Source organism: Plasmodium coatneyi, chromosome 14 (genome assembly GCF_001680005.1).
Source record: "Plasmodium coatneyi strain Hackeri chromosome 14, complete sequence".
NCBI classification, from domain to species: domain Eukaryota; phylum Apicomplexa; class Aconoidasida; order Haemosporida; family Plasmodiidae; genus Plasmodium; species Plasmodium coatneyi.
The window spans coordinates 136,547-150,185 of NC_033569.1; the positions used below are offsets into that span (position 1 = coordinate 136,547).

Consider the following 13,639-nt stretch of genomic DNA (forward strand, 5'->3'; position numbering starts at 1 on the left):
GGCCAGGAAATACAATATGGCTGCATTTCATCCCCTTTGCGATTTTCGTCCAGTTCTACTTTTTTTTGTAAACCCTTATTTACACAACACGCGAAAATGCGCATCTCCCGTATTTATTTATTTATTATTTTTTTTTTTCCTGCACAATGTACTGTACCTCCGTGTGTACTGTACACGCACATCTCGGAGGTGTGTCAACGGAGTCCCCTTTTTTCATGCCCCGCAAACGTCTGGAAAAAAGGAGGTGAACGTTGACCCGGAGAAACACAAAAAAAGAAAAAAAAGTGCCAAATACGTGAGGATGCGCCGTCCACCATTAAATAGGTACATGTCTACGCCTGTACGACTGCTCCAATATATGCATTTATTTCCTTCGGGGGAGACGCCCCTGTGATTGGTACCCCTGTCCACTCAATCGCCAAAGAAGGAAGACTCGTTTTCAATTAACTTCTTCGCGCCATTGATGGAACCCACTATCGCTTCTATGTTCGTTTCCATAACGATGCCTGAGGTGAGGGGAAGGAGATGAGAGGCGACATGAAGCCACGTGCGACATCTTGTAAAATTACGTGTCCACCTCCATGTGTGCAGCTACATGCCCAGGCGAGGGTTAACCGAACGAGGTAGCCACGATGAAAAAAAAAAAAAAAAAAAAAAATCCCCCAATTGGTTTTCTTATGTTACGTTTTGCATACCTCCCATTATGATCTCATCCAGAATGTAGTTGATCTAACAGGGGAAAAATGAAAAAAAAAAATATATATAATAAATAAAAAATTATCGTCTATCCCCCAGTTGTGTACAATTTGGCATACTTAAACTCATGCGCCATTTTCCTACCCTACATGGGTCCCCCGTTTGGCACGCTGTTCTTTTGGAACTCCGTTTAAGTTGTCTCTCCCCCTTTATTACCTGCTCGTAATTATATATCAAGTCCAATTCACACACATTCTCGAAATTTGCATCTAACACTTGAACGAAAACCTGCACAATGGATGAAACGAGCCGTGTGGAATGGAAAAAAAACGCAAATGATGCTTGTATTTTCCCGCAGCTTTGCTCTCCATCTGGGGAATTGCTGCTAAAATTGAGTTATACCCCTATCGGTTGCTCATTAATTACTTACCTGAATTAGGTCCAGAATACCCAGCTCGCTCTCCATAGAGTCGATGATAAAAATAAAGTACAGGGTCGCGAAGTGCCTAACGAATGTGTGCAAATGGTATACAAAAAAAAAAAAAAAAAAAAAAAAAAAAAAAAAATCCCCTTGTTTAATTGTTCCACGTAGCAACGGTATTTATGCTTTTCCATTAATATGGATAGTAAAGGTAAGTGGCTAGGGTAGCTGTCCATATAACGCCACTTCCTTTTTATTCCTTGTCATTCCTCAATTTGCTACTCACCTGTACACAATTTTCACATCCGGACTGAACAATTCCTCATCTTCCAAAAAACAACAGCACTCATTGGTAGTCCTTTTCTTTATAGTTTCATGAATTCGCTTTGTAATCATCTGTTGCCTTTCATGGCTCTGTGGAGTTAAAAATGGGTTACACGTATGTGTTCACCTTGCGTGTGCGAGCAGGCATACATATGGATCATAGGGTGTCATTTGCTTTTCTCCTTCCAGGTTGCACTTACACTCTCATCGTAAAATCGGAGGAACCTGGGCTTCCCATTGTTGTTTATTATTAGAACGCCTTTTATCATCTTTCCTACGCAGCTTTAACTATTTTGCTATGACTAGCCCGCTTCGAAGTCTTACTAATATGCTTTCTTCTCCTTTCAGCTTCTTCTACGAACTGCCGCGCTTGCTGCGCGTACGCGGTAATAACGTTCATAGGAGAACGTCCACACTTGGGCCTGGTCGTTTACACGAAACTTGCAACATAACGTGATTACTTCGAAATTGCAAAAAAGCAGGGACTACCTTTGTTGGTGAAGCAACCACTACCCCTGTGTATGGCTAAAAGGGCCAACAATAGGTTCACTGATGCGTCAGCCTTTTTTTTTTTTTTTTTTCCCCTCCTGTACCTTTGCGCGTTATTTTTGCACAGTTGTACGACCCGTTTAACCTACTTTTCTGTATCAAGAAATTGCATTTTTTTGAAACCCTTTTTTTTTTTTTCGGAATACCTCCTCCAACGTCAGTTACCACGGTTTGAAAAAATACGCACCCCGTGGTGGTGATACCTGTGCGACGAAGTTACAGAAGATGCGCAGCATTACCCTTTATCTTCCAATTTGCTAACCTCTCTTTTTAATGTGTTCGCCACCGGGGGAGGTCGTAACCCATGCATTGTGGTTGAAGAGGGACTCTTGCGCGCACCCAGTTTTTACTCAAATTGAACTGGACTTAGTTGATCTCTCCTTCATATCAATGTGTTTGTTAATGAGAATACGCAGTGGTCCTCTCATGGGGGGAGGTCCCACCCCTGTGTTGCTCACACGCACGTTCTGCAACGTGTAATCATGTGGAGTGCATACAAACGGTTAACAAGTGAAGACCAAGCCTGGGGGGAGAAGCAAGTTAAGTACAACACATTCAGCAGATAACCCCTCGACAATATGTACAAAAAAAAAAAAAAAAAAAAAATCGCCGCGCAAACTTAGACGGGCAAATCGACATTGTAAGGGGTAAACATAGATGAGGGCTATGCGGAGCACACGGGAAAATGCCGCACAAATGGGGGAGGATAACTTTGGGAAAAGGAAGGTAAGAACCCTCCCCGAAGCACATCAGATTCCCTTCAACGAGGTGTACCTCTCCTGGTATGCCTTTAGCTGCGTATCCTTCTCGGCTATCTGCTGCCTCTTCCGTTCGCACTCCTGCTCGAGGGTGGCCGTCAGTTCAGAGTTAAACAACTGAAAGTCGAATTCGAGTTTTTCCAGTTCGCCCTGCTTAACAAAATTGTTATGTTCATCCTGCTTGTTCTTAATCTGGGAAGAGATCGACTCAACCAACTGATCATACTTTTGTGTGAGGGCATCTTTCGTCTCCTTTATTTTAGCCTCCGAGGTTCCTTCTTGTTTGGTCACTTCTAGATGAAGAGTCCCTACTTCCTGGGTGATCACCTCTAGTCGATGCTGCAAATCAGTCTGTTCATTTTGCAGAGTCGTAATTTCTTCCTCCTGTTCGGTAACCCTCTTAGCAGTATCGTCTATTTCTTTCTGAAGCGAGTTGTGCATCTCATTTTTTTCGTATAAACCAGTGGACAATTTCGTTAAGTGTGTTTTTAATTCTTTGTAGGTTTTCTGCACATCATTGTTATCGGGCCCATTTTCCGTCTCGCGCTTTAAACTGGCTAGCTGTTCGTTGGACAAATTTACTAGCTGCAAAAGTTTTGACAATTTGAAAAAAAAATCTTTTTGCTCAAGGAGTAACTTTTCTGAATTTTCCATAAGGTTTAATATTTCTTCCTTCCTTTTTTCATTTTCCAATTTGACCTTTTCTAAGTGTTCCAATTCGGTTTCGTGTCCCTGCAGCGCAGCACGACATTGATTGATTGATATGTCTACCGCCTCCATCCTTCTGTTAACATGGTCGTAATTTTCTTGTAGCTTTGCATTTTCATTTTTGGCCGCATTGCATTGGTCACTAATGTGTGAAAATTCTTCCTGTGTTTGCTTCAAATTGGTTTTTTTCCTGATTAGTTGATCACTTAATTCTTTGATGAGGAGAGACTCCTGCTCGTTTTCTCTTTTGCTTTCTTCACAGGAGTTGGATACATTAGTCAGACCTACCTCCAATTCGTTGTAACTTTGGCTGAGTTCATTTTTCTCCACCTCCATGGCGGTTACTTCATTTTCTAACTCCTTTATCTGCTCAGATAGCAGGTCGCATTTGTCATTGATATGGGAATTACATCGATACAGGTCGTTCAGAATGATGTCGTGCTCGTCCTTTAAACTTTGCAGTTCATCATTTTTTATCTTCCTCTCATTGGACAAAGTTGAAATTTCCTTTTGCATTTCTTCTATTTGCTCCTCAATTTTATTCAAATCGATCGAACTCTGCTTCTTTTCATTCATTTGGGAGTTACATTTTTCCTTTATCATATCGAATTCCTTTTTATATTCTTCTATGCTGGAGAGTAGTTCCTTGTATTTATTTTCCACTTGATTTTTTTCTTCCCTTTTTATCTCTATTTCTTCCTGAACACGTTCATATTCCTTTTTCAAACTTTCCACTCCTTTTTGCATAGTTAAAATGTTTTCCTTCGTGGTGGTAAGTTGGCCAGTTTTCTCCACCAGCAAATCGTACGCCCTATCAAATTCCGTTAATTCATTTTCCTTGATATTTTTTAACTTCACATTCATGTATCCATTCTGGTCACTCAAATCACTAATAATATTTTCGTATTTTATAAAAACATAACTCAGATTGGTCGTCGTATATTCAAAGTAATTTTTAATTAATTCTTCTTCCACTTTTAATTCCTTGTTCCCTTCCTTAATTTGTCTTTCCAATTCTTCCGACATGCATTTTAAGTAGGAGAATTTTTTTTTTATATTATTCAATTCGAACTCTGTTTTCGATCGCTTCTTTAGCTGCTCACTGATGATTATGCTGATATCCGTTTTGATATTTTCAAATAATTTTATTTCCTTTTCCTTCTGTCTGTTGTTGTATCTAGTGTCCAGTAACATTGTTAGGGATTCTCGTGACCTCTTGGTCGTCTTTTCCATGGTGCGTCTAATCGTGAAAGTAACTCCTATATTATTATACCCCCTAAATCTATTCGCTCCGTTCCTTCTGACAGACGTAATAGCCTACACAAAATTAGTTACACACTGCAACGCGGCTCAAAAGGATCTTTGGTGGGGGGTAAATTTTCACACACTTTACGCTTACACCGGGGGAGACACAATACACATGGATTGTCTTCCGCTTAGCCCCAGTTGAGCTGTTTCCCTTTTTTTGTATTTCGAATGGCGCACCCAATGATATGGGTTTATCACGCTATGAAAAAAAAAAAAAAAACAAAGAACGTTTTCCCCGTCGCGTTAGGACAACTGAGTGAACAAGTGCACAAACAGAGGGAGAAGTCATCAACCTGAATTGCACTAAGAACAACATAAGGGAGAAACAGTGATGAACAACATTACCGGCAAACATCAACGCGCTACTCCTACACGTTGCTTTCCCTTCTTTTTTTTCATCCCCCCCTGTAGACAAGCGTACATACACCTCTACCAAATGCACATGCAAATCTCGCGTGGTGGACTCAGCGTGTCCACATGTCCCTTGTACCTTATCCCTAACGAAGGGTACTTATTTAAAATTCAGATGTTTCCATAAAAAAGTAAAAAAAAAAAAAATCATCCAATCGTTATGAATTATGACCACATAGGGGGGGCGAGCAAAACATGCTCAGTAAAAAAAAAAAAAAAATAATAAATAAATAAAATAACTACGCCGCACAACATTGTGCAACATCAAAACGAAGGGCTAAAATGAAGGTAAAAGATGAACGCGAAATAGCAACAGCAACACGTAAGCAACACACCCAGTAAGCGCAACTCGCGACTTGCTGATAGGGGGCCGCTCAAACCGCATAACCCTGTGTTCGAATATATGGGGTACTTCCCAAAACATCGGTTAATAGAATGAATGTAGACTCATCCCCCGACGCCAAATGGGTGACGAGCACGAATAAGCATAACTGGTCACATGTAAATGACGCCTCCTGTTTGCCAGCGCGATCACCCCAGCTTCTTCCGCCAGAGGAAAATTTCCTGCTTCTTAAAGTAACGACGCTCGTCCTCATCCACAATTATCAAGTTTATGTAGTACTTAACGGAAAACTTGTTCTGAATGTTTTTATACGTGGGGGTCAAGTCGAATCCACTCAAGTAGAGTCGAACCGGAATGCATTCCGACTTTATGGGAGACCCATCCATAATCTCAAACTTAGACAGAGTCACAGTTTCCGTGGTGTAATTTTTACCAACGCCAGATGTCTCCATTTTTATTATGTCCAATTCCATATGCTTTATTTTAATCCTTACAAGTAAGAAGTAAACCTTCCCAACTACAACGTCCTTCAAATGGTACTTGGACTTATCATACTCAAATTCGATGTGAAGGCAGTCTTCAATTCCTACCTCCATTTTTATAGTGCTATTAATCTCCGGAGGAATGCATAAATTTTGTACTATAAAATCTATTTCCTTTTGTATGTTCCCTGAATATCCTTTTATTATGTTTAACCGGACGAAGTAGCGTAACTCTACATTGGTTCCGAAATATGATTCATGTTGTTTGTCGACTGAGGAAAACTTCCATTTGAATTGTTTGCTTTCTATTAGAAACCCTGGGGGTTCTAGATCCTTAGAAATAGAGAAAAAGTCGTACGAGTTTGACTTATCATTGAGGATGTTTATCTGCCCAATCAATTCTAACTTAATTCCGTAATGTTCAAACTTCTTTCCTGGTTTTAAACTAATCGTCGCAACCCCGTTAATGTCCTCTCCATCTGAGAATATGGGACACTTGTCTCCCTTTTTGTCCTTTCGCAGGAATGCGAACTTCCGGCTTGCTTCTGCGTCTATTTTAAGGTCTATCGAGCACACGCTCCCGAAAATGTTGGACAGCTGCAAAGGGGTAAAGGGAGGGAGACATATCATATATCGGTATGGCAGTATGGGTAATAGCAGTTTAAGCTAGCGCGGTTCATTCTGCCTCTTTCTACGTGACGCATTTTTCCCCCCCATGCTTACCATCGTGACACCCGCACGGCTCAAAATCAACCTGGAGCAGGCCAATGTCCCCTTGCACCAAGTCGAATCGATAATCCAACGCCCGTTCGGTGATGTCCCACTTTACTGCATCAGCAGGTGTTTCATATGGGAATACATAAAAGGGTGCAATCGCATGTGCAGGGCGGATGATCGAGTTCTCATGCCCCTGACTACGCACCGGGGGCGTCCACTTGGTCTGGTTACCCTTTTCGCGGCTACGTTAAGCGCAGTGTGCAATGCTATATGCGCAATATGCAGTCCTTTCTATGCCGTTTCGGTAGGCTTACTCACACGCTCTCCGAAATTTTGCCCTGAGATGTATTCACATGTCCGCGCATACATACATTCCAACCTCTGAGCTCCTGCGCCTCGCAAGCATACCTCCCAGGGATACATTAAATACGGAAAAAAAAACAAAAAAAATGGGTTACGTTATCCTTCAAAAGGTAAACAGGGTTTTCAAGCCGTATATCTCAACAACGCTTGTGATATACACATCAAATAGTTCTTTTCCCCATCCCAATTTGCATGAAAATAAAAAAAATTAGAAAGATCAAAACGCTCAAGAAGGTTAAAAAAAACAGAACTCCCGGGAACAGAACGAAGTAGGTATACGAGATGGTCCCTTTCAAACATACAGTAGTGGAAACTACCCCGTCCCTTTGACCTCAAACTGTCAAGGTTAAAAGTGCGCTTTCCTTTGCTACTTTTGCATATGGATCTTTGGTGCGGCCAAAATGTGTTACTGGGCGGAATAGCCAAATAGTGAAATGAAATTTTTTTTTTTTTTTTTTTTTTTTCACCTTGCCGTTCAGGTAAAATATAGGAAAAAAAAAAAAAAAAAAAAAGGCCCTCCCCCAGGAAAAAAGCAGATCGAGCTAAACAAATGGAGATGACAATTTCCATTTCTCATCACGAAGGAACACCCTTTTTAAGCACATTGGAAAATAAAAAAATACGCTAGGGAAGCCTAATCGGAATGTGCTACTTCCTACATGACATGTTCCCATACGTTTAAGCGCATTTCACGGGAAAGACCGTTTAACGGAAATGGGGTGAGTGCAGCCGCCCGGTGAGGAAGTCACCAAGCGCATGTAGAAGGAATAAAACTTTCGAAGCTTAACAAGTGATGCCCGCAGTGTGTGTCGTACCAGTGCACACTTAGGGTGGCTTCTCCCCTTTCTGGTTGCACACTCCACACACAATAGTTGTAGTTAAGCAGAGTGAAGCAAAAAAAAAATTTTTTTTTAAATCAAAAAGAGCTTATTAAATTATAATTTTTTTTACCGCTGTTTTATTATTAAAAAAAAAGGCGTCCAAGAATCATATGTATGATACATGGCGCATACGCGCACGTGTGCATATTACACAGGGGTGCTATAATATAGTGGGACATTATCACACTGCCTCTACACAAATGGAAAGGCCAAAAAAAAAAAAAGAAAAAAAAAAAGAATATGGTACAGAGTGGGTGATGAATGCGCCTCATGGCAACTAAACGGATAGGAAGCTAAACAGAAAAACACATATAACTGCAGAAAAAAGCGAAGCACAAAACAAAAACAAAGTTAAATACGCTTAAAAAAGGAATACTATATCTTAAAAAAAAAAAGGGGGGGTCACAAACAAATTCTCGCATCAAACGTTCAAGTAGTGATGTGTCTGCTTGAGGTCAAAATTTTAATTTGACTGGGTAGGTAAAGGGGGCCACCGCACATACACATACATACACGTACGTAACATACTCGATTACACATGCTTATACATACTAACGCATATTTACACATACATTGGCATACTTTGGAATATTTCGGCATACTTGGACATACTTTGGTGTCCTACTCACCTACGCGGCACGCTCGGCAAAGGCACTTTTTCACCGCTTCGCTTCGTACGGGTTGGCATAGGCGTACTTCAACTTATTCAGGTCCTTCAAATTACTCACGTAGACGTTTTTCTCACAAAGGTAACAAAACGTTCTCTTCCCTTTCTTCTTCTTTATGTGGTTTGTGCTCACCCATTCCGTAGATCGGCACAGCAGCAGTAGCGTTGTGAGGGACGAAGACAAAAAGAGGATGTTCCTCCCCACGGAAATGAATTTGTTTTGTACCCGAGAGAAGAAGGTAAACATGACGAGCTGCAAGGGGGGGGAAATGCGCCGATGAAGCATACGTCGGTGTGCCGACGACGAAGACGTGAATGTTATGATCATGCATACCATTCACTACGCAGACGCATCAAACAAAATAACTTACTTGAAAAAAGGCCACGGAAAAAAGCATAAACTTAATGGCCGTCCTTATGATAGCTCCATGGCTGTCCAAATTGGTTCGGCACACTTCATATATCAGGTTGTACTTGTCTATGTAGTAGCGGAGGAAGAAGTACAGCGAGCCGAGCGGGAGGATGAAAGGCACAGCGACACTGCAGGGGGGGGGAAATGTAAACATATAAATATAAAAATGCGTAAGTTATAAAACGAGGGGGAAGGTAAAATAAATTAACCAAAAAAGACGAAAGGACCCCCACGAAAATGCCTACAAACACACTCAAACGATGTGGAAGCCAAAAAAAAAGTATGGTTTATACGCAGTCTGCACCTACCTGAAGGTCAATATCAGGGCCAAAATGGTAGTGTTGAATCCGTACCAGTAACCAAAATCAAAACTCCATGCACCGGTTTCTTTCTTCGTTACCGTTTTGACGATTGATCGGACTGGAAAAGGGGAAAATGGGAAAATGGGAAAACGGTAAAATGGTAAAATGGGAAGAAGGACACATTGTACATGGAAGATTAATCCTTCCGATGGGCCACACTGCGGGTACGCACTTTGCGTGTGCACACCCCCTGTGAGGAGTGCAAATCGGGCCTTACTTGAAAACTGCGGAATTTGAAGCAACTGGTTTGCACAGGTCAGGAAGCAACAGTGAAGCAAGTATCTCATAGCGAAGAACCCACTGGAGTTGAACAGGTAGGCCCCCAGGCGGGTGGACCACTGACCTATTTCGTCGGAGTACATAACCTACGGGGGGGAGGGGCAACAATGTGTAATGCTCATGATTAGGAGTTGTACATCCGGGTAGAAATGTATGCAGTTCGCGCCTCTCTCGATGCGGCCGTACCTTTATGAGCGAACTGAGCGGGGACAATGACAAGAGGGGAATAATAATTGTGTTCAGAATTAAAAAGATAAAGTTCCCCTGCAAGACATATGTATGTTCGCTGGACTTCCTTATAAACCCAACGGCAACCGAAACGCAAGCGATTAGGGCCGGCTGGATGATACTGTTAACGACAATGACGATGAAAGGGGAGAGCCACGCTGCGGGGAAAAAAAGGGGAGAGAAAACATACGTTGGGGGGGAGCAAACATACGTTGGGGGGGAGCAAACATACGTTGGGGGGGAGCAAACATACGTTAGGGCGGAGCAAACATACGTTAGGGCGGAGCAAACATGTGTTCGGGGTGCACTACGATGTTCGCTCGGCCACCCGGTTATACGATTACGTGTGTAATCTGTCTAGGCTTACTTATAAGAATGGCGCTAATGTTGCCGGAGCTGGGGTCCTCCTGGCGGTACTTCTTAATCTTCAACTTCAGTATATTGTCAATAGACGTGACGGTCAAAATGATAATCGTGTTGGCCAGCAACAGCAGGGCGTTAAGTATAATAAAACGAGCACAAACCTTGTAACTGTGATTTTTCAAATTCTTCCATATGATATCATAATTCGGAGGGGCATTTGATATGATCCATTTGTTCCTTTCCGTAAAGGGGATGTTATGAATGCAGTCATGCACAGACTTCGTATCGATAAATGAGACGAAACAAACCCCCGTGGATTTTTTAGGAGTTTCATTTTTTATGGAGTAAAATTTAATCAAATGTTCTTTAAGTTTCTTCTTCCAGTGACTTTTTTTATTTTTTTTTAAAAAGAAGAATAATTTATGAAATATATTTCTTTTCGACTCTGACTTGTATCTATTTTTTTTTTTTTTTTTGTAATTTAAATCCATGTTGTCATTTTCCTTGGTGGATAAATTCTCCAAATCGTAGAACAACATTTCGTTGTTGTTACTCATTAGATTTTCATCCTCAATGTCTAGTTTGTATGTGTAATTTTTGTTTGAATTTTTTTTTTTTTTCATTTTGCTGCTTTGCATATCGTCATCTTCGTCACTGGTATCTTTTAAGAAACTGGCTTGGTTTTCCACTCGACTTCCTTTCCTTCGTCTACCGTCTTCTCTCTGTTCATCCCCTTTGTCATTTGTTTTTTCCTCTCCACTCAATTCTGACCTCCTGTTCCTCCTTTTGCATCCTTCTTTTGTCCGATTGGTGGCTGCCACAGTATCCCCCATCGTTTGTCCATAGTATGCTTCTCCCTCCTCGTTACACTTTGATCCTTCTATATCGCTTCCCAGGTCGGCCAACCCATAAGGTTTATTCTTCTTCTTTTTCTTCTGCTCATCCGGATTGGATGCATCTGCATGTATTTCTTCGCACTCATCCGTTTTGTTCCTATTTTGGCAGTTTGTTTGGTCCTCGGATGGGGTTACCCCTTCAAGGGGCACTTTCCCTTTAGGGTTATCTACCCCCTCGATGGGATCCTCCGTGGGCGCGCCTCCCTCCTTTGTAGGCGAACCTGTAGGTGCGATTTCCCCCGTCTGGGCATTCTCCCCATTTAGCCGCTCCTCCCCATCAAGTAATTCCAGGGGGGCGTCCACTGAACTGTTCTTCCCCTTGGCGTCCGTCTTCGGGTCCGCCTTTGGATCCACCTTGGAGCCCTTCTTCCTGTTCAGAAAGCCGAGCAGGAAGCGCTTGGACCTCTCCCGCTTGATACTCTTCTTCTCCTCATTCTCCTTTAGCAATTTCAAATTCTTCGTTGCGTTGAAAATTTTTTTCTGCTCATGGTACACGATGGAGTAATCCAAAATGAGGTATGCAGACACCACCTTATTATTTGTCAAGTTACAAAAATATTTGTAAATCTTATATGCATTTATTTCCTTCTTATCAATTCTGGAAACCATGATGGTAAAATTCTGCGGCAGAAATTTTTTCGTCTTTTTATTACTAGGTCGAATTTTCTTCCAAAGCAGATAAATAAAACTGTACGAAATGGCACTATAAATTATCGTAATGAAAAACAAAATAGTTAATATATTGATGTCTGATATACTACCAGCACTTATGTAGTGAAAAAAGGATGGGTTGTTTATGTCATTTCTTGGCAGTGACAGATAAAGTGGTAACACGAGAAAGGTTCCCAAAATACACAGAGAAAAAATAATGTTTCTATTTGCCCTTAAAAAGAATAAATAATATTTTATTTCTGTATTAACAATTTTTTCATCCTTTATGTTTAAGAATGTTCTGAAACGATTTCCCTTCCTTCTCATTTCATTACTTTCTTCCTCCTTCACGTTGGACGATTCCTTGTCTGCCTTTACTTCACTCTGGGTTTGGTTGTTCAGTATATATATATTATCACTTATTTTATTTTCATCTCGTCTTTTCCTTAAATATAACCATATGCACACACAGATTGCAAAGAAGACAATGTCAAACAGGAATGCTACGAGGAAGTCTTCTGTCTCGTTCTTCATCTTTTTGTATTTCTTCGACTTCAGGGGGATTACGTTCGCCATTTTTTTCTACGTTGCTTCGGTTCAGCGTTTATCGTGGGGGAAGGGCCGTGCACTGCAGCGGGATCGACTCTTTTTCGACTACCTCACCGTTCCGGAGGTCCACACCCCCTGCACAGATCAGTGACAGCGTCTATAATGGGCACCCTCCCCTGTGCCTGCTTCCTCTCCGGGGGAAAAAATCTGCAATCAAAAATTAACTACTGTATTGGGGGCTATCTCCCTTTACAAATCCTGCTGGCACATTTTTCTTCCTTTTATGCAGTGCATGCGGGGTGAGGACGGCTACATATGCAGCTTCTTTACGTGTTCCTCTGTACTTTTACCCACTTTTACAGGTCTTCCTAATTATTTATGAGGCGTAATTTATGGTGCCCTCCCTTGGCATTTTCTATCACATCATGCCTACGTTGGAATTACGCCTGGCGGAATGCCGCTCTGTGCCAGCTAACCCGCTGCGTGTCACTTCAGGGAGTAGTGCTATTGTTGCGCCACCCCCAGCGGATAATGTTTTCTTCGTCCTCCTCTGCTGATACTACCTCTGTTACTCCTAATGACCCACCTGTTCTCCCCACTCCGGCGGTATGTAAGTGCTTTCCTCGTCCAGTATTCCCCTCAGTCGCAACTTTCATCCTTCTAATTTCCCCCTCACTTCACCTCCTGCCCTTTTCCCAATCTTGGGCAGTCCTTTCCCCTTTCCGCTCAGGTGCGTATATGCAGCACTTGCGAAATGTCCCCTTGGCAGCTTAACCAAGAGGCCAAACACAAAAACAAGAGGAACCTCAAAAAGTGAAACGATGTTAAAACGATAAAATGCTACGCAAAGAACAAACAAATTGGCAGTTCCCATTAAATGGGTTCTCTATCTTAATCATTTCCTTCCATACATTTTTTCACCTTTACGTCCTAACGTTTCAGCTTTCTGTTTTATTTTTATTTTATTTTCAATCATTTCGCTTTTTTTTTTTTTTTTTTTTTTTTTCCCATAGCTAAATTTGTTTTCCCTTTTTGCGGTCGCAACTGGATAGGCCGCGAACTGGGGGCGAGTTGGCATGCGGTGCGAACGGAAACTGGGCGGGGGGCGATTGACTCTTTACGCGCTCACGCCACGTTTAGGCCATTTCCCGCGGAAAACTTGCGCCAATCATACATCAATACAATACCACATTTGATGTGCCCCTTCATTGAGGCATTTTTTTTTTTTTTTTTTCCCCACCAACACGAATTAATTTCCACGATGGCTTCCT

At 41.7% G+C, this 13,639-nt stretch overlaps 4 protein-coding genes across 4 annotated transcripts; all 4 read right to left on the reverse strand.

The window, feature by feature from the left end:
- Positions 1-411: 411 nt before the first annotated feature.
- PCOAH_00051590 (Uncharacterized protein) lies at positions 412-1,710 on the reverse strand (the record flags this gene model as incomplete). Its single annotated transcript, XM_020061939.1, has 6 exons — positions 412-506; positions 696-729; positions 913-984; positions 1,127-1,202; positions 1,404-1,531; positions 1,642-1,710. The coding sequence occupies 6 exons, from the start codon at positions 1,708-1,710 to the stop codon at positions 412-414; spliced, it is 474 nt and encodes a 157-aa protein (XP_019917492.1).
- Positions 1,711-2,739: 1,029 nt separating this feature from the next.
- On the reverse strand, positions 2,740-4,689 carry PCOAH_00051600 (Uncharacterized protein; the record flags this gene model as incomplete). Its single annotated transcript, XM_020061940.1, has 1 exon — positions 2,740-4,689. One exon carries the CDS (start codon positions 4,687-4,689, stop codon positions 2,740-2,742), a length of 1,950 nt encoding a protein of 649 aa, XP_019917495.1.
- A 1,017-nt stretch (positions 4,690-5,706) lies between these two features.
- Positions 5,707-6,726, reverse strand: PCOAH_00051610 (Vacuolar protein sorting 26; the record flags this gene model as incomplete). Its single annotated transcript, XM_020061941.1, has 2 exons — positions 5,707-6,597; positions 6,724-6,726. 2 exons carry the CDS (start codon positions 6,724-6,726, stop codon positions 5,707-5,709), a joined length of 894 nt encoding a protein of 297 aa, XP_019917614.1.
- Positions 6,727-8,620: 1,894 nt separating this feature from the next.
- Positions 8,621-12,395, reverse strand: PCOAH_00051620 (Uncharacterized protein; the record flags this gene model as incomplete). The annotated part of the gene is made up of 6 exons (XM_020061942.1): positions 8,621-8,881; positions 9,000-9,168; positions 9,349-9,460; positions 9,620-9,767; positions 9,868-10,067; positions 10,277-12,395. The coding sequence occupies 6 exons, from the start codon at positions 12,393-12,395 to the stop codon at positions 8,621-8,623; spliced, it is 3,009 nt and encodes a 1,002-aa protein (XP_019917731.1).
- Positions 12,396-13,639: the final 1,244 nt, after the last annotated feature.